General features: G+C 33.0%; 2 protein-coding genes across 2 annotated transcripts in view; both read left to right on the top strand.

Annotated features, from left to right (window-relative positions):
* The window catches only part of LOC111711166 (ras-specific guanine nucleotide-releasing factor 2), a 37,445-nt gene extending 30,349 nt beyond the window's left edge, over window positions 1-7,096 (top strand). Inside the window, exons 14-17 of the mRNA XM_023485440.1 lie at window positions 1,228-1,302; window positions 1,646-1,720; window positions 4,647-4,708; window positions 7,063-7,096. Of these exons, the coding sequence (XP_023341208.1) occupies window positions 1,228-1,302; window positions 1,646-1,720; window positions 4,647-4,708; window positions 7,063-7,096 (246 nt within the window). The remainder of the gene's footprint in view (window positions 1-1,227; window positions 1,303-1,645; window positions 1,721-4,646; window positions 4,709-7,062) is intronic.
* Window positions 7,097-7,114: 18 nt separating this feature from the next.
* Window positions 7,115-26,916, top strand: LOC111711162 (uncharacterized). The gene is made up of 13 exons (XM_023485435.1): window positions 7,115-7,126; window positions 7,608-7,666; window positions 10,020-10,135; window positions 11,633-11,776; window positions 16,718-16,899; window positions 17,557-17,618; window positions 18,002-18,188; window positions 19,234-19,317; window positions 20,451-20,523; window positions 20,878-21,039; window positions 22,035-22,129; window positions 22,526-22,624; window positions 26,829-26,916. The coding sequence occupies exons 1-13, from the start codon at window positions 7,115-7,117 to the stop codon at window positions 26,907-26,909; spliced, it is 1,356 nt and encodes a 451-aa protein (XP_023341203.1). The 3' UTR covers window positions 26,910-26,916.
* The last annotated feature ends 406 nt before the right edge of the window (window positions 26,917-27,322 follow it).

Below are 27,322 nucleotides of genomic sequence, written 5' to 3'. Positions count from 1 at the left end.
AAGCTCTGAATTAAATCTGAAGGGGGGGGTAAGGATTTGTTTACATTTTTCTGTGACGTATTAGGAGCAGCAGTAGAATTATTTGTATTGTAAAAAAACAACATTTAGTAAACACTAATTGCTCCGTCCTTGCCCCCTAATGCCCTGCTCGAGACACCAAAACTTGTTTTTATTATTGTTAAAAATAAAACTATTTCGGTTCTGTACATAACAAATTATGCAACAAAATTGTGTCTTCTTGCATTGCTGGTTACCATTGACTAAGATCCAGATGTAAAATGATAAAACATATTGTCTTAGTATACACAACTGGATTCCCTTTGGATTGGGATGTGTTTTCTTAAAAACATTCCCCACCCTCCCCTTTTTAAAAATATGCTTAATTGGGGGAATAAATGATTTTTAGGTAAAAAGTGTTACTCATGAGGCCTCTGTTCTAAAGCTTAGACTCTAGTTTTAGTTCCTTAGGCCCAGGTTTAAAGCTTCAAGTTAGACCCAACTTATGACTCAGCTGATGACAGCCTGGGTCATATGATCAACACAGTCAATAGATGCCAGCCTTGCGGCCTTATAAAAATTTAACGAACCTTGATTGGTTTTAGTGGAGAATTAGTCTCAATGTCGAGTCTTCTTCAAATCCCAAAATCCGCCAATTTCCACCAGTGAAAATTTCCCAAACACAATATATAACCAGAGCTGGGAACTTTTGAATGATGGATATTGGGATTAATGCTTGATCCACTCTTTTTCTTAATCTCCAGATTAAATAATGCTTGTTCGCCTCTTGTTATTAATATTCTCCAGATTAATTAACTGATCGGTATTAAGGATATCCCATTCTAAAGTTTTCAACTCAGAGCTGGGAACTTTTGAATGGTGGATATCAGGATTAATGCTTGATCCACTCTTTTTCTTAATCTCCAGATTAAATATGACTTGTTCTCCTCATGTTATTTATCTCCAGATTCATCCCGATCAGTTAATTAATCTGGAGACTAATAACAAGAGAAGTACAAGCATTATTTAATATTTAATCTGAAGATTAAGAAAAAGAGGAGGTCAAGCATTGATTTCGATATTTACAATTCTAAAGTTTAATAAACCCAACTTTGTGGATTTGATAGTTCCAACCAAAATCCAAGGCGTCTTGAGTCTAATTTTTCCAATTTTTATGATCGCAGGCTCTGGATGAAACAACATTGATTAATTGATTGATTGATTTTCTAGTGTATGGATAATGTTCATTTTGACTGTTTGTTCAACAATACAACTCCTAATGCATCATCATCATCCGTTCCACAGGTATCTTTATTTATCTTTATCTGTATCTGTTAAAATATCTGTATCTGAGTCTGTATCTGTATCTGTATCTGTATCTGTATCTGTATCTGTATCTGTATCTGTATCTGTATATGTATCTGTATCTGTATCTGTATCTGTATCTGTATCTGTATATGTATATGTATCTGTATCTGTATCTGTATCTGTATCTGTATCTGTATCTGTGTCTGTATCTCTGTTAATGTATTGTATCTGGGTCTGTATCTGTATCTGTATCTGTATCTGTATCTGTATCTGTATCTGTATCTGTATCTGTATCTGTATCTGTATCTGTATCTGTATCTGTATCTGTATCTGTATCTAGTTTGTGAAGAGCGACCCTACCCTGTTCAAGGATGATGTGGATATAAGGTTCAGTAGAACTCTTAATACTTGCAAGGTAAACCTCAAACAAGGAACCACTCTAAAATACCGTTTTAACCGTCTAAAGTAGGCCTTTACAAGTGCCCGGTATTTTGTTAACAACTAAATCCCAATTTTTTTTTTAAAAAGATTTTTTCCAGGCATGATAGGTTTAAAATCATTTTTTTAATTTGAAAGACAAATGTTTTTTTTCTTTATGGGAAAATTAAACAAAACTTATGGCGTGAGAGTATTAAAACGGATAAAACATGTCAATTTATGTCCAATTTTATCCCCCCTCCCACCCAAATTTTGGTGGTGGTTGTGGGGGGGGGGGTTATTTGTGAACGATTCCCTGTCAGGAACAATAATCTGGAGAAAGTAGGAAAAGATTGTTAAGATCTTGAGGTTTGATGACAAACTTGTGCTTAAGTTCCTGAGCTAAACTTGAGTTGAAAACTAACTTTTAAAAGCTTGTCAATCTAGTGCTGGAATCCATTCCAGGACAGAGATAACAGGAATCCGTAAAAATTAAATAAAACCGATGAAAAAAATAATTAAAATGTATATTAATTTTATTGAGTGTTCTGAAAGGTTTTTATCGAATCAAATCGAAAAATAAATTTGTTAGAATAACATTTGGACATTTCAGTTAAGTGTGCATTGTCATTGCCTGCCCTTTAGTTTAAAAGTTTCAATTATAATTGGATGGTGGGCCCATGGAATCGTTAAATTTGTTCAAATTGTTAAAACTTTTAAATGAAAATACCCTCTCTCATCATTGCTCCTTAAACCTTAGACCAGGTCCTATTCATGGTTCAAGGTTTAAGTTTTCTTAAGCCTCATCCTTACTCCTTAAACCCAACTAGACCTAGTCCTATTTTGATTCAAGGTTCAAGGTTCAAGGTTCAAGTTCTCTTTATCCTCATCCTTACTCCTTAAACCAACTAGACCTAGTCCTATTCAGGTTCAAGGTTCAAGTTCTCTTTATTTTCATCCTTACTCCTTAAACCCAACTAGACCTTGTCCTATTCAGGTTCAAGGTTTCTTTATCTTACTCTTCATCCTTAATCATTAAACCCAACTATAGTCCAGTCATATTCAAATTCATATTATAGGTTTAAGTTTGCTTCTCTAAAGCAGTAAAGTTTTAATATTTAAACTTTCTTTGTTTTGTATTACTTGAAGGGAATAATTAAAATGTAAAATAAAACTTTTTTAATATTTCTTCAAAGCTAAATTTTCCAAGTCCGTGTTCTCGGATATCTCATAATCCCAGCTTAAGCCTAGGGATGGGAAAAGCTCCGTTAACGAGGTGGGGGGGGGGGGATATGATTTGTTAAAATTAGTTAACAAACACAAAACCGAAAGTTATAAAACCGAATGAATACTTATTTTGAAATAATAGACAATTTAGTTAACTTTTTTCTTTCCTAAACATGACGTAAAAGGAACGCTATCTTGCTTGAACAATGTTTAATTCTTGTAAGCTCTGAATTAAATCTGAAGCAAAAAATATTAAAGTCACATTGCAGTAGAGAACCCACAAATGAAAATAAACAGTTTTCCAAAACAAAACATGGGTTTGTAGAATGATAAGACCGGACAAAGCTTTCTAGGGTACATGTGCCCTTATCCACTTAACCCTAGAGTAATTTGAAAATGAAGTGGAATGAATACTCAAGTATAAGGGACCGGTCAAGGAAACGTACTTTTACAATTATTTTAAACAAAAGCAGAAAGTATTAAAAATGCTTGTTTTGGACTAATTTAAAATTCAGGAAAAAGTTGTGAAATTATATTCAGCAATCTATATATACTTTGCTTGTCTGTCTGTCTGTCCATTTATGGATGATCGAATTTTTAAAAACTTGACGCTAACAAAATTCAATTTTTGAAAATTTAAAAAATCCACGAAATTTTTTGTGGGACCTCGCGTGACTCTAGGGAAGGTTTATGGATGATCAAAATTTTAAAATTTAGCCACCAACAAAATTCGACTTCCAAAAAATTCCATTAAATTTTAAATATCCACGATTTTTCTTTAAAAATCTGCAAACTTATTTGTTTTTGATTTACAATGTATACAAAGAAAAAATGTTCACAATTAAAATAGAAGATGGGCGCGAAGCGCCCTCAGAGCATAGTATAATATATATACTGATATAAATGAAATATAATTACTATAATACTGAACTTTTACTTCAACTATATTTTCCGGCCATTTATTTTAAAGGTACTGTTAGCGAAATATCAAGTGAGCCTCCAGGCAAATATGGCAATTGATCGATTCACAATAGTACCCTTGAAAGCTTTGTCTTAACAAGTATGAATTGGATTTCAATGTTTGCAGAGCTGGGAACTTTAGAATGGTGGATATCGGGATTATTGCTGGATCCTCTCTTTTTCTTAATCTCCAGATTAAATTTTACTTGATGTCCTCATGAATGTAATCTCCAGATTAATTAACAGATCGGGATTAAGGGTTGCACATTCTAAAGTTTTCAGCTCAGTTTTGAAAACTATTTATTTCTATTGGTGGTTTCTCTTCAAAAGTGACTTGCGCATTTCTACTACAGGAAAACATATAGTAGTTACCAGAATATATAAGTTTAAGGCCTAGAAACCGACAAGTCTTTAACTTTATTGATCAGATAAAGGCTTTAATTGTACCGTTGTGTATCGGTTATTGCCATCTTTGGATGGAGGTTCACTTGAAGTTACACGCACACTCCCTTTAATGAAACTGTTTAAGCATACACGTACAGTCCCTTTAATGAAACTGTTTAAACATACACGTACAGTCCCTTTAATGAAACTGTTTAAACATACACGTACAGTCCCTTTAATGAAACTGTTTAAACATACACGCACAGTCCCTTTAATGAAACTGTTTAAACATACACGTACAGTCCCTTTAATAAAACTGTTCAACCTAGGAAAAATTTCATTATTATTTTCAGCAAGTTCCCCAGATTAGATACGCGACTCCGGAGCGTTTACTACAGCGTTTAACTGATCTCAGGTAAATTTATTTAAGTTATTATAAATTGATTTGTCTGCTCATATCAAGCCAAATTGTATGCAAGATTGAAATCTAATATGTTTTAAATCATAACTCATCTTATTGCTTTTTAATACTGTTGCATAAAATCAAAGCTCGAGGAGCTACGAGGTCACACAGTCCAGTTAATGCCTCAGAAGGAACCCATGGCCGGGAAGGATTATATCCGGTCGATATTATGAGTTTGCGTTTAATAAATGTAAATGAATTTTTGCGTAAAAACTGTATTTTCTGATTTAATATTTAGCTCCAAACTCTATTTTTAAGTTTTAACATTTTTCATCTATTTGAAAACACGACAACAATTGAAATTATTCGCTTTAAAATTGCCTCAGATTCACACTTCCAAAAATTGTTAGATCAGTTTATTCTCAAATAGATTAACAGTCCCTTTAAAGTTAGTAAGGGTTGATGTATCTAGTTGACGGTTTACTTACGTAACTAATCTAACCTTCAAGTTTCTAATCTTGTCAAATTCAAGTTCGAAAACAACCTATCACAGGGGGAGCATCCAACATTATTGCATCACAGGGGGAAACAACCAACATTATTGCATCACAGGGGTAATAACAACCAACAGTAGTGCATCACAGGGGGAATTACCAACATTATTGCATCAAAGGGTTAATAACAACCAACATTAGTGGATCACAGGGGGAAACAACCAACATTAGTGCATCACAGGGGCAACAACGAACATCATTGCATCAAAGGGTTAATAACAACCAACATTAGTGCATCACAGAGGTAATAACAACCAACATTAGTGCATCACAGGGGCAACAACCAACATTAGTGCATCACAGAAGCAACAACCAATATTAGTGCATCACAGGGGGCAACTACCAACCTTAGTGCATCACAGGGGGAAACAACCAGCATTAGTGCATTACAGGGGTAATTACAACCAACATTAGTGAATCACAGGGGTAATAACAACCAACATTAGTGCATCACAGGGGCAACAACCAACATTAGTGCATCACAGGGGCAACAACCAACATTAGTGCATCACAGGGGTAATAACAACCAACATTATTGCATCACAGGGGTAATAAAAACCAACATTAGTGCATCACAGGGGAAACAGTCAATATTTGTGCATCACAGGGGCAACAACCAACATTAGTGCATCAAAGGAGTAATAACCAACATTTGTGCATCACAGGGGTAATAACAACCAACATTAGTGCATCACAGGGGCAACAACCAACATTAGTGTATCACAAGGGCAACAGCCAACATTAGTGCATCATAGGGGCAACAACCAACATTAGTGCATCACAGGGGCAACAACGAACATTATTGCATCACAGGGTTAATAACAACCAACATTAGTGCATCACAGGGGAAATAACAACCAACATTAGTGCATCACAGGGGCAACAACAAACATTAGTGCATCACACAGGCAACAACCAACATTATTGCATCACAGGGTTAATAACAACCAACATTAGTGCATCACAGGGGCAACAACCAACCTTAGTGCATCACAGGGGGAAACAACCAGCATTAGTGCATCACAGGGGTAATAACAACCAACATTAGTGCATCACAGGGGCAACAACCAACATTAGTGTATCACAGGGGCAACAACCAACATTAGTGCATCACAGGGGCAACAACCAATATTAGTGCATCACAGGGAAAATAACAACCAACATTATTGCATCACAGGGGTAATAACAACCAACAGTAGTGCATCACAGGCGAAACAACCAACATTAGTGCATCACAGGGGCAACAATCAACATTTGTGCATCATAGGGGTAATAACCACCATTAGTGCATGACAGGGGTAATAACAACCAACATTAGTGCATCACAGGGGCAACAACCATTATTAGTGTATCACAAGGGCAACAACCAACCTTAGTGCATCAAAGGGGCAACAACCAACATTAGTGCATCACAGGGGCAACAACCAACATTAGTGCATCAAAGGGGCAACAACCAACATTAGTGCATTACAAGGGCAACAACCAACATTAGTGCATCACAGGGGCAACAACCAACATATTGAATCATAGGGGCAACCATCCAACATTTGTGCATCACAGGGCCACCCCCTATTACAGCATCAGAGGGGAAACAACCACCATTAGTACATCACAGGGGCAACAACCAACATTAGTGCATCACAGGGGCAACAACCAACATTAGTGCATCACAGGGTTAATAACAACCAACATTAGTGCATCACTGGGGCAACAACCAACATTAGTGCATCACAGCGGCAACAACCAACATTAGTGCATAATTAGTGCATTCTTGAATACATTTCTTCTAACCTATTCATTTATATATTCTAGGTTCCTATCTATAGATTTTTATATATATTTATAATGTATAAAATCAGCGGTAATGTGTGAAAATGTTTTATAAAAGAAAAGGAAAGTTTTTAACTTATTAAAACTGAAATCTGAGATCATCATCGATCACGATCGTATATATAAGTATACATAGGTTCCAGTTTGGGAAAAAATTGTTTAATCGTAAAATTTGAAATATGTAAACAATTGTTTTTGTAAAAATCCGCCAAAGCTGGAACCTTTTTCTGGGTTTTGGCTTGTTTGGCATAATACAATTATTCTAAGGTTAAGTTTTGTTTTGATTTAAACGTAAAATTTTCTTTTCTCCTAATTATGCTTAAAATCAAAACTGGAGTTGCTACGATGTCACAAAGTTGTGCGTTATGTCGCCTAAATTTAACCATCTACTTCACCTTTTGTTTACTTTGCCTAGGCTAAAGTTAGTTATAAGCCGTCATTGGGAAAAAATTGACCTTAAATTGTGTTGTGTTTTTTTTTTCATTTAATCATAGAAAAATGGTTGACGATGATAAGTTTTTATTTAGGTTTTGGAAGCATTAAAGAAGGTTTTCTTTAATCAGATTAGTCCAAGTAGTTCATGCGGGTAGGTTCATCTTAGTTTTAGATTAAATTAGTATATAATTATTAATTTGAACCCTTATATATACTATATAGCCATAGTTTGTACCCTTATATACCCTCAGTTTGTATCATTATACATTCTTAGTTTGTAACATTAAATACTCTTATTTTATATCATTATATACCCTTAGTTTGTTCCCTTATATACCCTTAGTTTGTTCCCTTATATGCCTGTAGTTTTTATCATTAAATACCCTTAGTTTGTAACCTCATATACCCTTTCATTAAATACCCTTAGTTTGTAACCTCATATACCCTTAGTTTGTTCCCTTACATACCCTTAGTTTATACCCTTATACACCCTTAGTTTGTTCCCTTATATATCATTACTTTGTACTCTTATATACCCTAAGTTTGTACCCATTACACCCAATAGTTTGTTCCCTTACATTTTACATGATATATTTATATAAAAATTGATATAATGTAAACCTACGATATACATATTTAATATGAAGGAATAAAAAATATATAAAAATGAAATAGTTATGGATTCTTCAAAAGTTTGCATTAGAAGAATGTTCCAAAATTATTTTCATGTTTTATAAGTTTTTCTTCTTAGACTTTTAGACCACATGTATCAATATTAAGTAGGAAAAAGAAAAGTTGAAAAATAAACAAGGTTTAATGGGTTTCTTGTGTTTTATACATATGATTCCATCTTTTCTTTTTACAGAGTTTTCTAAAACATATATTTTAAATAACTTACTGAGTTTTCTTACCCATGATTTTAAATTACTTACTGAGTTTTCTAACCCATGTATCTACATAACTTACTGAGTTTTCTAAACCATGATTTTACATTAACTTACTGAGTGTTCTAAACCATGATTTTACATAACTTACTGAGTGTTCTAAGCCATGATTTTACACTACTTACTGAGTTGTCTAGCCACTATGCATATCCTGTATATCCAATATCCTTGGTATATGGTGGACTATGTATATCCTGTACATCCAATATCATTGGTATATGGTTGACTATGTATATCCTTTAACTCCAAAATCCTTGGTATATGGTGGACTTTGTATATTCTGTATATCCAGAGCTTACATAACTTACTGAGTTTTCTAACCCATGATTTTACATAACTTACTGAGTTTTCTAAACCATGATTTTACTAAACTTACTGAGTTTTCTAAACCATGATTTTACATAACTTACTGCGTGTTCTAAACCATGATTTTACATAACTTACTGAGATTTCTAAACCATGATTTTACATAACTTACTGAGTTTTCTAAACCATGATTTTACATAACTTACTGAGTTTTCTAAACCATGATTTTACACTACTTACTGAGTTTTCTAAACCATGATTTTACATATCTTACATAATTTTCTAACCCTTGTGTTTCTCATAATTTACATAGTTTTCTAAACCGTGTATTTTACATAACTTACAGAGTTTTCTAACACATGTGTTTTACAACTCACATGTTTTACATAAATTACATTGTTTTCAGAACCATTTATTTTACATAAATTACATAGTTTTCTAAACTATAAATTTTACATATCTTACAGAGTTTTCTAACCCACGTATTTTAGAGAGTTTTTTAAATACATACACATAGCTAGAGAGATTTTTAAAATATACATAACACAGATAAATATTAAGGTCATCTGAGTTTTCCAGCCAAAATACAGCTACAGTAGAGTTTTATATATCAGTGAAAAAATACAACTTTTTAAAGAAAATAGCTAAAGAGTTTTAAAAATGTAAATACGCATTATATTGTATTAATTTATACCAAGCAGCTTAGAAGTTTTCTTTACGAAAATGCATATATAAGTTATTATCGTCAAAAATGTAGATGTATACAATAGAAAAATACATTTAGATTAAGAGTTTTTCTAATTGTATACATAATACAACTGAGAGTTATTAAACCCATGAAAATAATTAAGAATACACAACATATGTTTAAATTATTATTTATATTATTTTTTATTGTATTGCCTTTAACCGTTATGCCTGAACAGTGTATATTGTATAGTATATATTATACATATACACTGGATAATAAAGTATTGTATATTGTATAGTGTATATTATACATATACACTGGATAATAAAGTATAAGGTTCAGGTTTATGAATAAAAGTTTAATCTCTAGTTCTCTGAAGAATACACAAAGAGAAAGAAGGATAGGAAGTATCCTATCCATACCTGTAAACCTGTATACCTGTATACCTGTATACCTGTATACCTGTATACCTGTATACCTGTATCCTTGTTCCCTTGTATACCTGTATACCTATACTGTATCCCCGTATTTATATCTCTACCTGTATTATGTATACTCTGTAGTTCCCTGGAGAATATAGCTAGAGAAGAGCATGGATCCCATCCCTCCAGCTCCTTGAACCCTAATGATGCGGAGAAAAGAAGGATTAGTTCCTGCTCCGGGTACAGTACTGGACCAGGCAAGTATTCTAGATCTATTACACAGACTCAAGATGTAAATTATAGATTGGTTTTTCCGATTCACAACGATCCCTTTAAACCTTTTATAAACCACAATTGAAAATCATCAATTTTTAGCCTGGAAAAAACTAGAATATCTCATTCATCCATGATTTATCTAAGGTTTAAAGGTTACTGTTGTGAAATCTAAGCTTGAGTCTATAAGTCGTCTTCCTTTTCCCCTATTTGATGGGGTTCTTTATATATTTCCCCCGTGAGAATAATAAACCTTGACAGAAGGAAGAAACAGGGCTTTTCTAGAAATACCCCCCCCCCCCCCCCGCGGGATGATTTTAACATCAAAATTCAAGTTTCTTTTTTTAACTTTTTACCCTTAATTCATTTATTTTTCCCTAAAAATCATCTATTCTGCCCAGTTCAGTGAAAGAAATCCTAAAAAATGCAAAGATAACGTTTGGGAGAAAAAATAATTTTCAAAAAGGTGAATAATTTTTCCAGAAAATATACACCCCTGGGAAGAAACCAGATTAGGATTTATTGAAAGGAGAGTTTTCTAAAATCCTTTCTCCTGACAATCACATTGAACCTTGTTAAATATAAGAGGATTGTCTAAACCTATAAACTTTAGATATAATATTTACAATTTAGAGAAAAAGATATAGTTTTGGTAAGGATTAAATATTTACAATTTAGAGGAAAAGATATAGTTTTGGTAAGGAATTACAATTTACAATTTAGAGGAAAAGATATAGTTTTGGTAAGGAATAAATATTTACAATTTAAAGGAAAAGATATAGTTTTGGTAAGGAATAAATATTTACAATTTAGAGGAAAAGGTATAGTTTTGGTAAGGAATAATTATTTACAATTTAGAGGAAAAGATATAGTTTTGGTAAGCAATTAAAATTTACAATTTTCGCATATTTGAATTAAAAATTCATTTTTGAGATCTATCATTTTGTCACAAACATTCATGACAGTGCAAATAGTATGAAAAATCGTTGTCTTAACTCCTTCTAATCTTTGCAACTTTTGATACTTGAAACTTATATTATATTAGTGGTCTAACAGAATTCATCTAAAGTCCACACATTGGGTGGCAAAGATATAGGGATTAGAAAGACAGAATTTGTGACAAACACTCAATTCCTTTGCTCTGCCATGTTTAAAAGTCAATTTGTCTAAAACTCATTTGAATAATCCCATGGGAAGCGTAATTTCAAATAACCCCCCATGCAAAGATGGCAATGCCCGATTTACAACGGTATTAGAAAATACAGGATTAAAAACTTTTAAACCTAGAAAAATGACAATTACTTCCACATTATTGATCAGATAAAGGTTTTAATGGTACCTTTGTAAATCGGGCATTGATATCTCTGCATGGATGGTCACTTGAAATAACGTTTACAGTCCCTTTAAGCCTAGAAAGACAAGATCTGAATCTGATGAACGGAGAGGGGTGAATAATCCCAACTCAGGGCTCTTGTGTTTAGATGGGAGTAGGCAGGGAAGCCTAACTCCGAGACGGATTAGTGGAGCAAGCTCTATCTCAGGGTACTACTCGGATGACAGGGAGAGAGGGAGTTTTGACTCCGGAGCTTATAAGTCTCAACATTGGAGATATAGCTTCAGAAGATGTAAGTATCATGTTTTTTCTTCAGATAATAAATAATGGTAGATAGGATCACCCCAATTCTGCAAGAGCCAAAGACACGGCAGAAAAGGAACTGATCGAACTCTAGTCTAAAACTTAATATTCTAATCCTTATACAAGAAACCCATACAAGTGTGGAATACGAAGACGAGTGTTGGACTCATTAATGAGTTTAAAAAGTCCAATTAACATAAAACACTTCAATTGTGCAGTGTCAGATCTGTTTTACTCTTTATTTCCAACAGTTATATGGGTCTCAATGTATATTCGACGCCTGTCATTTCAAGCAATGAATTAATTCTGCCAGGTTTAATAACTAATTTTGAAACAGCACAACCATCCAATGGGGTTAAATAAATAAGTTACAATTTACAGCTAAGAAGCAAATTAATATATACTTTCCACATTTATCTAATCCCTTTATTTTAGTAATCTTTTAGTATAAACATATTCAATATTTCAAACTATTTGATACAGCAGAATTCATGAAGAGAAATATCAAATATCTAAGACATGATATAGGGATGACTGAAGTGTTCTGTTATGGATACGAACAAAGCAAAAAACATTTTTCACTTTAGACTTATTGCACAAACAATATACAATAAAATCGCTTAACATTTCCGTGGTTCTATAGAATTAACCAATGTATGGGTTCATGAGTTATGACATACACACAAAAGCAGATAACTTCTTTATATCTTTATATATATATATATACTTTGCTTGTCTGTCTTGGTGTTTGTCTGTCTGTCCATTTGTATCCAATAAACGTCAAAACGGCTGATCCGATCGGACCCAATTTTTTTGTGGGACCTCGCGTGACCCCTAGAAGATTTATGTATTATCCAATTTTCAAAAATTTGCCTCCATCAAAATTCTATTTTTGAAAATGTTAAAAATCTACGAAATTTTTTTTATAAAATCCGCGAAACTGTTTGTGGGTTTTTGTTTTACAATGTACACAAAAACAACATGTTCACAATAGAAATGGGAAATGGGCGCGAAACGCCCTAATGACCTAGTCTATGTATATACTTTGCTTGTTTGTCTGTTTGTTTGTATTAAATGAACGTCAAAACGGCTGAACCAATTAAGCCGAAATCGTGTGTGGGACATCAAGTGAGCGTACAAAATTTGGGTGTGTTTGTCTATTTAGGTATTCAGGTAATTAGGGATTCAAACAGCGATGCGAATTGAACCCTGTAAAAAAGGTTTACGTGATCTTTGTAAACACTTTTATCCAACTAAAATGTTGGTGTCACCCTGGGATGGAAGAAACTGGACAATTCGTCAAAATATCTGCTGTTCCCAAAACAACATTGTTTATCTAATTTACTGCGGTCATTCAGACCACAAAGATTCTAGTTGGTATGTAGGATCAGCAGTAGATGTGAAGAAAAAATGGAGGAACCACAGGTCGGATTTTATTAATATAAAAAGTACCAAATCTGGCCTTGCTCAACATGCTGCCCTTCAACACCCTATGGTAGAAAAGTTTAAGCTAATACCTTTTCTAAAAGTAATTTTTCTTGAAAGTGTACAAAAAGAAGGAAAGCTTCTAAGTAGAGAACTGTGGTGGCAGTACAGTTATGGTACACTCCAGGTTGGACTTAATAAAAGAAAAGATACAAGAGTAGTGAGCCTTCAAACCAGCCGACATATATGTTAACTATAAAATTGTAAAATTATTAGATTATATAATATTTTGTTATGTTGTTTGTTGTGTTTCTTAGTCTAGTAGTTTTTTTCTACTTTTCGTTTTCCTCAATATATGATGGAAGAAGCCGGATTTACTTCCTAATCTTGATTCGATCATTTAATTTTTTTACANCCCAACCCTAGATCTGACCACCACCATTCATAAAACTCAAACTTTTACTCAGTTAATCTTTTATCTATTATCTATTAATCAAGTTTCTTAATTTGTATGTTTTTTAGACTATGCCCTAAAGATGGTTGAATAAACCGAAAATTTGGCAAAAAGCGTTTTTGTTTCACGGATCTCAGATCGAGTGTTAGATTTAGAAGAATTGTAGATAGATAGATAGATAGATAGATCAATTAACAGATAGATCAATAAATAGATAGATCAATTAATAGATAAATCAATTAATAGATGGAAAGATATAAAGACAGACAGTTTCTTTCATCAAATATAATTTAAAAATTAAAATTAAGTTTATCTTAACCCCACATCCCTCATATTATTCTTAAAAAAAGTTTTTAATTAATCTAATGATGTAATTAACTTTCAAGATATTCAAGATTGTATATGTATTATGTAGTTTATTCATTTATAAAAATTAAAAATAGTTAAAAATAAACTGTTTAAGGCGAAATATTTTCAAACGTGTATCCATGCTGTTAAAAGATTGATATAATGAAATTCAAATCTAAAGCCGTCACCATTGTTTTTATATTTCCGATAATAATACTGTTTTTTTTTTCGATAAAATCCTCAAAAAATCTTGCCTAATTCATATCTGAGGGGCATGCACATGAGATTGTTGAAGAGAGGGATTGAATAAAATGAATTTTTAAACAAAAAATGTACCCAAGGGTTATCAGAATTTAAAGAATATGATGTTGAGTCAATGTGAAACAAGATATTATTAAATAAATTATATAATTTATATATTTGGCATCAGGATATTAGAAACCAACAGAGGGATTATATCCATTTGTTCGATCAAAGCATAATTCAACCATTTACAATTTCTTACATTTATAAACAGCGGGACCCTAACACTGTGGTATTAACAGGAAGACGAAATTTGAGCAAAGAAATGAGTTTTTGTCACAAAACATGTAATTGATAATATTATTATAAGTCCGTATTACGTTAGCATAACTTCCACCAATGGCAGTGCAGTATACTGGTCACTTGATACAGACAGAGACACGTGACCACTATACTCACTGTGATTTAATGGTCTCAGGCTCTCAAGCAAAAATCGTTGAGAATTATGCCAATTACTTCTGAAAATTTTAAGCTAACAACAAGAGCTTGCCAGTGCTAAAATGTACATGTAAAGGGCTACAGAAAAGCATAAGTGAGTTAGAGCGGTAAAATCTAAGCTTAGGGCGTCAAGACACTTCAAAGTCAACCCTGTCTTGAAAATTGATAAGACTGTTTATAAGCAGGCTGAATCTATGTGATACTGCACTACTATTGGTGGGAGTTCTGGTGACGTAAGACCGACTTACAAAAATATTATTAATTATCTATTAAAAACATAAATAAAATTATAAAATTATAATTGGAGCAAACCATGAGGCAATTATTAGCTTCCTCTGGGATACCTTCGTTTTCAGATTCATTGTGTATTTGATGAATATACCTATTTCCATACAAAATTTTATATGAGTTTTTGTAAATATTTGACAAAGTTTTATATCAATTTCTCGAGACAGAAATATCAGATATAACTTTCATGGGCCGCTATCAAGAGCTAAAGTGACTAGCTTTCACCCTTTACCCCCTTACATTTTTCCTTTACAGTCCCTTTAAGTAATGGAGAGAAAAATCTGTAAAATGACTGATTATAGAGGCGAGTTTAGGGTTTTGTGACGTCATTTACGGATTTCCTATACAGTACACAATGTGCCCCAAGAAATATGACAATGTAGAGACAACCATTGTATATTTTTTGTAGCTAAAAACAATTGAACTTATTCGGACAAACTAATGATTAAGAGTTAATGGGGATTACTAAAATAAGGACGAACAGTGAGGACCAACATTGACCTTTATATATATACTTACATACATATTCATATCTACATACACCTATTTATATAGAGAGAATCAGAAAACTCTGAAATACTAAGACGACTTTTAAACTCAAGTTGGAAAAGTTCATGAACAGGACACAAGTCAATTATCCGGTGTAAACAGACTTAAGAAGTGATTAAATACGTTACTGGTAAAAATATTCATTACATCAAAAACAATTAAGTATTACTTTAATGTCGTCTTCCTATTCCACAGTTTTCTGATTCTCAGTGTACGTATCAGCTTTATATAATAGGATAAGACACTATTTTGAGTTTTCTATTTGTCATGCTCAATAGTGGACAATCAGAAGCACATACAGTGAAACCCATAATAACGAATGCATCGAAAGAGTTCATCAAATGTCGTATTCTTCACTTTCGGATAATGGAATGTTGCAGATATTTAGTTTCTTAATAAAATGATTATATGGAACTCTTTAAAACTGTTCCCGCATATTCATGGCTATTTATTTATTTTCGCAAATACTGAAATTTAAACGTAATATAGTATAAAACTCATTGAAAATTTGTCAAGACGACATTTGATAAATTCTTCCGATGTATTCGTTATTAAGGGTTTCACTGTAGTTACACAATACCCAGTGCACATGCTTTAGGTAAATTACTTAACTAACGAAGTTACGAAGGTAATTCCGCATAAAATTGACGTTCCTGATGTTTTAATTGAAGTATTACAACTCTAAGTTTACATATATTTTGTATGTTTCTATCTAGATAAAGTAGTAATCTCAGTTTATTTGTTTGTCTTTTTGTCTGTTTGTTTAGATGTCCTATCATAACTCATGAACCATTGAATGATTTGCCCCTAGTTTCGGTTTGGGAATTCTGAAGAACCACGGGAATGTTCTAAAGCTAAGTTCACAAGCTAGTATACAATAATCATAACAATTTTTCTCATTCTTGTCACGGTACATTCCAGTTCATTTCATGCACAAGGATGAATTTCAACTACCCAGGGCAAGCAGTACAGTACACATACAGACTATAGGAGGCTAAACGGGACTGTACGCCGTATAAATGACCCCCTTCTAGTGAAAGAATGTATTGTGATCCAGTAAAAAAATGAGCACTATCACTGAAGAAATTGCTGTATACACCCCCATTTCATATTTTTGATCCTTAGATGAAGAGGAGCAACGAGACAGTAGGGAAGGACGTGAAGGACGTGAGGGACGTGAGGGACGTGAAGGACGTGATACAGACGGAAGATCTTCTCTCCGGGTGTCAATATCTAGTGCTAGCGGAGCTGGCCAATGGAGGAAGGAGAGCGTTACTATCATAGAGAGTCAGGAACCTATGGAGGAGGTAATCGTCAAGTGATCATTAATATACAGGGATATCCACAAAGAAAGAAACTTTTAAGAAGATTGTGCGGAAGTGTTCCACTCTTATTACTTATATTCATAGAGCCCTGCAGCTGTACACTGTACACTTATTTATTTATTTGAGAAATCATTAATATTCCATTTTAGACTACATTAAGGTCTGAGCAGCGCTTAAACTGCTATATAATTTGTTTGTAAACAGATCCTATATGTTCCTATAGTATATTCCTTGCGCAATGCCAATACAAAGCAATATGTAAGTCGTCTTTGTTAATTCTTATTGAAAACCTAATATTTGTAACTTCAAATGGTTTTAATGAAATATTTAAAAAAAATATTAATTTTCGGGAATTAAGATGACAAAATGCAATTCTACAGCTACGGCTGTGTTTGTCGTATAAATGTTTACAAAATTAGGTTTTTTTTCAAAATTTTTCTTGAAATCAAAATAGAATTTTTTGAAGGATAAAACTTACTTTAAAAAAAATAGAGAATGGTTGGGACTTGATAATGGTTTTCATTCGATTTTAAACATCAAATATTTGGGTTAGAGGTTAAGAGATTTTTGTGAAATTTCTCAAGTGAATAAATTTAAAAGTTTAAAAAATAGCCGAAAATGATGGCCATCTCTATTCAGGAGGAATTAGAAACAGAAGAGAGAAATACACTAAACCTCAGACCTACACTAGACGCTGTCAGGTAGTAATTAATAATTTTAATAAAACTATTGTCATTATTTCTTTAAAATTTTCATAATTTAGAATTTACTTTTCTTGAAAATCTGTGAACTGGACAGAAAAAGACAGAAAAAGACAGAAAAAGACAGAAAAATACAGAAAAAGACAGAAAAAGACAGAAAAAGACAGAAACAGATAGATAAGACAGAAAAAGACAGAAAAAGACCACCTGTGTCAATTGTCAATCTAAGAGAGAAGCCTAACCCATGATATTTTAATCATTTGGGAAAATGTAACTTTTGTTATTTATTTTATTTATCATTGTAAGAATAAGAATATTAATAATAACAAAAACCCAACAAAAATAAAAATAAAAATAATAATAATGATAATAATGATATTTAGAAGATTATCTAGCAGTGTTGACAGCCCTGAAGTAAACCTGTTATGTGTCCCGGTCCAACCAATGACCGCCAGCTCGTCTGCTGAGACCCTGACTGACAACACGCTGACCGCTCCGAGCACTCCAACAATGATGACTCAGAGACTGGTCGTTCAGGACTCTATAGAGAAGGATCAGGATAAACTACTGGTCAGTTTTAAATATTTCTGGAATCCTTGAAATCATACAGGGTGTCACACATCATATAGATCGTTAACTTGTCAAAATTACGATTTTCAGGACTAATCAAATAATTAAAGAAGAATCATTTTGAAAAATTGAATAATGCTAATATAAGAATTTTCTTGCGGAAAACGCTAGATTTTTGAGTATTATGGGTTTATTTTGGCGTTAAAACTTGGAGATCTAATATGATATGGGACGCTCTGTATAATACAGTCATATCCAGTATAACAGGGTTGGCCACAAGGGATGAGAATTTACATGACGACCAAAGTATCTGTGAAGTATGCTAAAGTTTTACTTCGTTAATCTGCAGTTTCAATAAAACTTCACTTTTATATTATTTGTAATATAATCTTCTTGGGAAAAAAAGCTAGAAGTTTAGAGCTGGAGGGAATTTGATTGTAAGATATAAAAGCCAACAGTAATCCCTAAAGTCTCATTCTTTGTGGGTAACCCTTTATGAAACGGAATAAAAGTCGTCTTTAATTGATAATAAAGATTTCGTACAACAGTCAAGCATTGATTATTTTCTCTATTTATCCCCTTTATATACAATATTTAATGTACTTGTTTAGAGTACTCCGACTCCCCCCCCCCCCTATTCTACTCCTAAAATCTATATTATATATGTTTAGAGTACTCCGACTTTCCCCTCCTATTCTACTCCTAAAATCTATATAATATATGATTAGAGTACTCCTACCCACTCCTCTACTCCTAAAATCTATGCAATATATGTTTAGAGTACTCCAACTCCCCCCCCCCCCCATTCTACTCCTAAAATCTATATTATATATGTTTATCGAGTACTCCTACCCAGTCCTCTACTTCTAAAATCTAAATTGTATATGTTTAGAGTACTCCTACCAACTCCTCTTCTCCTAAAATCTATACTGTATATGTTCAGAGTACTCCTATCCACTCCTCTACTCCTAAAATCTAAATTGTATATGTTTAGAGTACTCCTACCCACTCCTCTACTCATAAAATCTATAATGTACATGTTTAGAGTACTCCTACCCACTCCTCTACTCCTAAAATCAAGCCGAATATAAGTTTACCTGAAACTCCCAACTCTATTCTCAAGGATAAGGTAAATTTAGAAAATACACATTTAATTTTATGGAACTTATAACTAGAGCTGGGCACGCTTTGAGTTCGTTCATCGTTCGTGTACGAACCATTTCGTTCGTTTTTTTCAATCGTTACATCGTTCTTTTTTTAGTGAACGACCGTTCAGTATGATCGTTCATTGAATAAAAGTTTTTAAAAAGTTTGTTTGAAAAAATCGTTCTGGTTCAGTAAAAAAACTTTCGTTTTTAAAAAGTTTGTTCCAAATATCGTTGGTTTTTTTTCGGTTTTGTTTTTGTAAACGATCGTTCATTCATTTTTCTGAACGATCCAAGTTGTTCGTCCATCGTTCGTTTTTTCTTCTAAACGACACCATCGTTCACGAAAAATTTCGTTCGTTTACGAAAACGATGCCAACCTGTTAATTAAGTCCTACTTAGGAAGGACATATAATGTTGGAAATCATTTAGGACACAATAATATATGAGAACTAGCTATTGAGACGTCACATTGAAATTATAAATTTTATTTTTTTTATTTCTTGGGATTTTTGATATTTTTGATATTTTTGATATTTTTGATATTTTTGATATTTTTGATATCATTATTTAACTCTTTTTCATTTTTATTTCTCTCCGATCAAAATAAATGCAAACTTACTCTTACCCTCTTCTCCCATTTTTGTAAATATAAACAAAATATTTACAAAATATTGAATATAAAAATAGCAAACCAAACATGATCAAATACATAATAGTTGTTTAAAGGGACAATATAACCGTATTTTGAATTTCATGTGACCCTCAATGCAAAACCTGATTTACAACGGTACTCTTGAAACCTTTATCTGATAAATAATGTTGAAGATATTGTCGTTTTTCTAGGGTTAAACGTGTTAATTTATAATAATTCTTTCCTGTGCTAAATGCGCAATTAACTTTTGTAGAAAAACCTCATTTAAAAATAGTTTTCTTCAGTTTATAAACATTATCAAATAATTCATCTTTGATTATACAAAGCTATTATGATCGTACCGATATAAATCGGGCATTGCAATCTTTGAATGTTGGTTCTCTTAAAATTATGCTTTTTGCTTAACTTCAAACCCTAAAACTAAACCCTGTGGTTTCCTTTTCAAAAATATTGTATTTCCAGAAAAACAAGAGCCCTGGAAATTCTAGAAAATCTTCTGAAGTTTTGTTTGAAAGAATAGCTCACAATTTCTCAGGTTTGTCTAAATTCTTTTATTTTTATTCTTGATCCCTGTTTATTTTTAAAAATTCTATTGTCTACGACATTAAGGGTTGCACAGATATAGTAATTGGTAAACTAGAGTTTGAGGCGGAGACTCAATTCCCCAGAAGAGAAAAAAATGTACAGACGATCTCCTTTAAGATGTGCCCCCCTCAACCCTCTCCAACATTCGTTATATCAAAAATTGGATTAGACAATCAGGTTTGCGGCGAAGACTCAATATCTCAGCAGAAAATAAAATTTACGAATGATCTCCTTTTATATGTGCACCCCCCCCCCCCCACTTCCCACACTTGTTATATTTAAAATTGCATCTTTCTCCCTCTAGATCCTTTATCCCGTCGGAGAGCTGAGAGTTGTACAGGAGGAGGGTCATCTTACAGTTCAAACTTTACCTATAATATGGACGAGGAAGATGCAGACCATATGGCATACCTGGAGTCTAGGGTCTCCAGGAGCCAACCTGGCTCTCAGCATGCTTCATTCTCAGGTATACTATCCCAGCATGCTTCATTCTTAGGTATACTAGATCCCAGCATGCTTCGATTCAGGTATACTATCCCAGCATGCTTCATTCTCAGCTATACTATCCTATCATGCTTCATTCTCAGGTATGCTATCCCAGCATGCTTCATTCTTAGGTATACTAGACCTCAGCATGCTTCATTTTCAGGTATGCTATCCCAGCATGCTTCATTCTCACTTATACTATCCCAGCCTGCTTCATTCTCAGGTATAACATCCTTGCATGCAGTATTCTTAGGGATACTATCCTAGCATGATTCATTCTCAGGTGCACCATCCAAGTATGCTTCATTATCAGGTATACTATCTCAGCCTGCTTCATTCTCAGGTATACCATCCCAGCATGCCGCATTATCAGGTATACTATCCTAGCATGCTTCATTCTCAGGTATACTATCTCAGCATGCTTCATTCTCAGGTATACCATCCTACTATGCAGCATTCTCAGGTATACTATCTTAGCATGCTTCATTCTCATTTATACCATCCCAACATGCAACATTCTCAGTTATACCAACCTAGCATGCTTCATTCCAGGTATACCATCCAAACATGCTTTCTTCTAATATATACCATGCTATGCTATGCAGTATTCTCTGGTATTCCATCCTGCCTGGAGTGTGCTGCATTTTTTTTGTCTACCATTCAACCTGGAGCATGCTGCTCTCTTAGGTTTACAAATACCAGTTTTATATTTTTAACTATACGGAAGGTTTTAGTTTCTTTTTCTCATATTTATGGTTTCGTCTTCATCATTTTTTAAAACATCGTTTATCTTGCTGAAAAAAATGAATTAGAAAGTTTATATTTTCAAACATTTTTAAAATTAGATGATAGTAGACGCAATCATACAGGGTTGTTTTCTGCTCTGCTATTATAGCCTCTGTCTCTGGGAAATCCTCAATGTTCAATTGAAAAAATTAAAACATATTTGTATTTTCCTAGAATTCTATATTTTAGGATCGAAGGGGGGTAGTTTTACTCCTCCCCTACCCAGAGCTCTCTCCAATACGTTTCTCAAGATGTCGAACAGAGATGGTTCAAAGAGTCCAACGGTAAAATTTATTAGTGTTCTAATTAAAGTTAAAACAGTATTGATCCATCAATCAATCAATCATGACATTTAGGGACGCCCTAATCTCACCATGACTATAAACTAAGCTGATATTGAAATAGGGTTTCACAATTTGCAAATGAAGCTATTAAGTGAGAATAGTATTGATATGGTACAAGAGAGAAGATTTTAAAAATATAATTGCTCTAAATTTTCAGAATTGTAACTTTGATAAATTCACAATTTTATCTTTCAATCCTTAATAATATTAAGAAATTGACTTTATATTTACTACAGTATGTAGTTAAAAAAAACTGTTCGAGGGAGTTCTCACGATAAGTGTTTAGAAATTTAGATTTCTTTCTAGAACACGCAATTTAAAACTTTAATGATTCAGAATGAGAAGAAGAAGAAAGGATTTCTCCAGCGACATCTACCTGGTTCAGCAGACAATGAAAAAGATCCTAAAACCAGTTCACCGCTGTCTAGTCCACAGGTAAACAGCTAAAGACATCTACAGGGTTCAGTAGGTATTGAAACCAATTCTCTGCTGCACTGTACCCAGGTAAACAACTAGAGACATCTACCGGGTTCAGTAGGTATTGAAACCAGTTCTCTGCTGCACTGTACCCAGGTAAACAACTAGAGACATCTACCGGGTTCAGTAGGTATTGAAATCAGTTCTCTGCTGTACTGCACTGTACACAGGTAAACAACTAGAGACATCTATCAGGTTTAGCTGACAATGAAAAAGATCCAAAAACCAGTTTACTGCTGTCCATCTAGGGCTGGACAAAGTTCCTTTAACGAACGGCAAAAACCATTAATTCTGAACGATCTTAAAAAACACCCGTTTTTGAAAAAAGTAATAGTTTATAAAAACGAACAAATGTATGTGTTTCAAAATAATAGCGACTTTCGTTCATTTTTTCGACTTACATTAAACTTACAGAAAATTAACAAACACATTATGAATTTTTTTACGTGCTTTGATGTTTTTTTAATGCTGTCTTCATATTTTTCAGGTATTTTTACATGAAATAATCGTTAATGGTACCATTTACAAATACTCTCCGTTGACGCCGTTTATGAAATTGAGATGGAATTAATGCACAGAAATGTTTGAGAAAGAACGAAAAAATTGTGTTGTCGTCTACATTATTCACAAAAAGATTAAATTCTTACGATCGTATTCAAAGAACTGTATAAGCGTAATTTTATCAAGTGCCGACCCTCTTTTCAAAGATATAAATGCCTGATTTACAACGGTAAAACCTTTACCTGATCAATAATGTGAAAGATATTTTCGTTTTTCTAGGTTCACACACATATTTGATTCTAATATTTCTTATATTTCTTCCTTTGTAGAGAAATGACAGTCGAAAATAATTAGTTTTCAATGTTTAGGCATTGATATCTAATTCACACTTGATCAGACAAAGCTTTATAAGATGATAAAATAATCGTTAATAACATTTACAAAATACCTTTCGTCGACGCCATTATTAAAATTGAGATGGTTAATGTGCGTACAGAAACGTTCAAGAAAGAATGAAAAATACCTTAAACGTTTCTTATTTAAAAAACGACCGGTTACTTTAAACAAGTCTGATCGTTTCCAGCCCTATGTTCCATGTCTATAGTCCACAGGTAAAGAGGTTCAGCTGACAATGAAAAAGAAAATAACTTGGAAAATGCATTTTTGTCTTGTTTTGCGGATTTTCGCTAGAATATTTATGTTTTATTCTATTCGAGGAAATGAAACACTACAGTGTTCAACATTATCTTAAATTGCCTGTAATATTTTACATGAAATTAGTTTAGTTTAATGTATAGAATTGTTGAACTGCACAATAGAGTATTCTCTTTAGTACTGTTGGGTTAAAAAGCTTTCTCATATGTTTTTCAGGGGTTCATCTACAGTATTAAGAGACGATTTGAAGATCGTCTTTGGTCTTGGAAATAATTTGCGGTATTCATGCGCGCGTTAACCTAATCTTGCAAGAATAATTCTTGAAACAATTGATCACAAAATATCTATAGTTCTGCAGGCGTTTAGAAAAGTTGCTGGCGATAGGAAGAATTTTGTTCAGATTTCGACAATTTTGGTTTTATTCAATAAATGAAAATATTAACATCATTTTATGTCTGAGGTTAATTTTTAGGCACAAAAATGTTAGACCTCATTTTGGAAGTATCATTTAGAATCCCGGTGCTTAGGATCCGGATCCACGTTAGATCCGCACCATTTTAGTTTCCTTGAATTCCGGATCTGAAAAAATATGCTGATCCACGGATCCGGATCCAAAGGGGGAAATATCAACCAAATCCAAAAATTTTGCACTCTCTGTCATATTTGAGAGAAAGTGTTCACATACAGTGGTAGGCGATAACATCAACATAGTGAAGACGACTTTTTCATTTAGATTTCATTGTTAACAAGCTTTATTTCGAATTACAAGATTACATCAAATTAAATCTAATTAAAGAAAAGCTTATTTAAATAAACAGCTTCTCTTTGTTTCCATCTATTTGTGTATTCATGCTGATTGAAAGCTTGGTAAAAATCAAAATTGAAATCGAAAGTCGTCTTCATTGTATTGGTATTATCGCCTACCACCGTATCTAAAAGAACATAAAATTACTCCACTTTGAGGATTTGAAACACAGCGAAATCAAATTCTGTGAAATCAATGATTATTTTGTCTGTCATGCACAGATATTTCTCGTTTTTTCAAAGATAATGAATGAATATTTCTGATTATACTTTATTTTATAGTTTACACAATTAATGTGCAATTTATATCAATGTCACTCAATGGTACGAAAAGGAATTAAGAATAACCTTGTATTAAAGTATTAAGGATAAAATCAAATTAATATCAGATTATTATGTTGTACAGATAGATACTGAATGGTGCGAAAATGAATTAAGAATAACTTTGTATTAATGTATTAGGGATAAAATCAAATTAATATCAGATTATTATGTTGTACAGATAGATACTCAATGGTACGAAAATGAATTAAGAATAACTGCAGCTCCCCCCAAAAGCCACCATTCCAAATTCTTGCGAGAAATTATAATTTGAATACAAAGAATTCTCCATCTGACAATGCAGGAAATATTCTGAATTTGTTTAATCATCCCCTTGAGGAGATCTTTAGTATTCTTGGATTCCACTTTAATATATTAGATCCCAGAGTACTGGGGGGGCAAGTCATAGATTAATAACAATACAGATAGACCATTAGATGTCGTCTTTGCCAGATTTAGGGGTTTTTCGAGCACAATAACTCTGAGACAGGAGCCCAAAGGAGTTAAGCGCATGCCGCGTTGAATGAGACACAGAGAGAGTATGCGCGTAACTCTATTGGGCTTCTGCCTTAGGTTTGCTGCGAACGAACCCCTCTAAATCTTAAAAAGTGTTCTCTATCAACAAACAAATTTTTTCGTTAACGATGGTGCGTTTATTGAACGAACGATTTCACTGGATGTATGATATAACGAAACGAACGATTTTAATGAGCGATTGTTGAGTAAGAAAACGAACGAAATAGATGGAAAATGAACGATAATTTTGTGAACAACCGAAATAATATTTTTAATGATTGAGATAAAAACAAAGAGGATGGGTCGAGTTCACCAACAATGAACGATCGGAATGAAAAAAAAGTTGAATCAACTTCACAGAGGTTGTAACTTTTGGTTGAAAGTATAACTGAGTTTTGTCAATTGAACTCGATATCTACATTGTAAACTTGAAAATTGAATGCAAAGAGAATGACCCGAATTTAATCCTGAATTTATGTTTTGTAATATTTAAAGAATCTCTTCTAATATATAATTCAACTATTTACGGTTTGAGTATAATTATTTATTTAATAATGATTTAAAAGTAAGCCGGAAAAATATTCTCATTTTAACTCTCTGATATAAATTCTCAAAAAGTAAACCTTTATGATCGGTTCCAGCAACTTCTAGGGGATAAATATCTCCTGAGAGCAGGGCAAGGCCTAAAATTATCATGAAATTCTGTGACAAATTGAAGTCATTTTCGAATTTCCTTAAAAATATTTTAACCTTTTGTTAAAACATTATAGAAATAGAATATTACCAACATTCAAATCATATCCTGTTTTCTCCGTATATCTATCATGTGATTTTTTATGATACATTACCTGGAACTAACCTTGACACCTCTTCAATTAAACATTCATCTCATGCTATAGTTATGAAAATAAATAATCTTTCATAACCTCCCTCCTAAGAGAAAATAATTACTTTCTTATTCTCTAAACCTTATATCTTTGCAACCTGATATTACGTTTTAAATTGTGAATGGAATCAGTATGAACAGGTTTAAATATCACCATCAGGTTGCAAAGATACCGTTAGAAAGTTAGAATATGCAACGAGTAAATATAGATTCTTTATTGGCAATCCTGTTTAATACATGAAAAAAATATTCCTGGACATGAGTGTAAAAGATGGCTGCCACTGTTCACCGGTTCATTTAAAGTACCGGACCTACTTTAAAGCAGCTAGGACAAGTTTTACAGTACTCAGACACACTATACATATAAGCAGCTAGGACAAGTTGTACAGTACTCAGACACACTATACATATCAGGCAAAACGGGACAGAGCGCCAAATAGTTTATCCCCTTCTAGTGAAATTAATTTGGTTTGTATTTAGAATTGCAGTAAGATGGGAGTAGTTGTTACATCTGCTCGACAAGCGCATCGAAGGTATGTGTTGCATGTACAATGTACATAAATGTGGCATCCTTAGCTAATATGTAATAGTATTTACGTGTACAGCGAATATTCTCAAACATTCTTTTTGATCTGGTTTAACGATACAGCTTTGTGTCCTTATAATACAGCAATATGTTTAATTTATTCACATTAAAATTATGTTTTCGAATGATGAAGGAAACAGAAATTAACAACATTTTTGTTCAAGAAAAAGAAATAATTCGACTGAGCTCATCATTTCTTAGTTTTTTTTAATTGTCTGCCTCATGGCTATAGATGTAAATAGCCCCAAAATCAAAATTTGGATGTCATTTTTTCCGTGCGTCTGTGCGCCTTCCAAAATTAAATAAAACAAGTTCAATTTCAGTCACATCTTTCATCTTTGTTAAAAAGTTTTATTTCAATTCAAAAATATCATTTTATTTAGCAAAA

Source organism: Eurytemora carolleeae, unplaced genomic scaffold, assembly GCF_000591075.1.
Source record: "Eurytemora carolleeae unplaced genomic scaffold, Eaff_2.0 scaffold1081, whole genome shotgun sequence".
Lineage (NCBI taxonomy): Eukaryota > Metazoa > Arthropoda > Copepoda > Calanoida > Temoridae > Eurytemora > Eurytemora carolleeae.
Note: the sequence above shows the minus strand (reverse complement) of the source record. Positions and strands in the feature narration are given on the sequence as shown.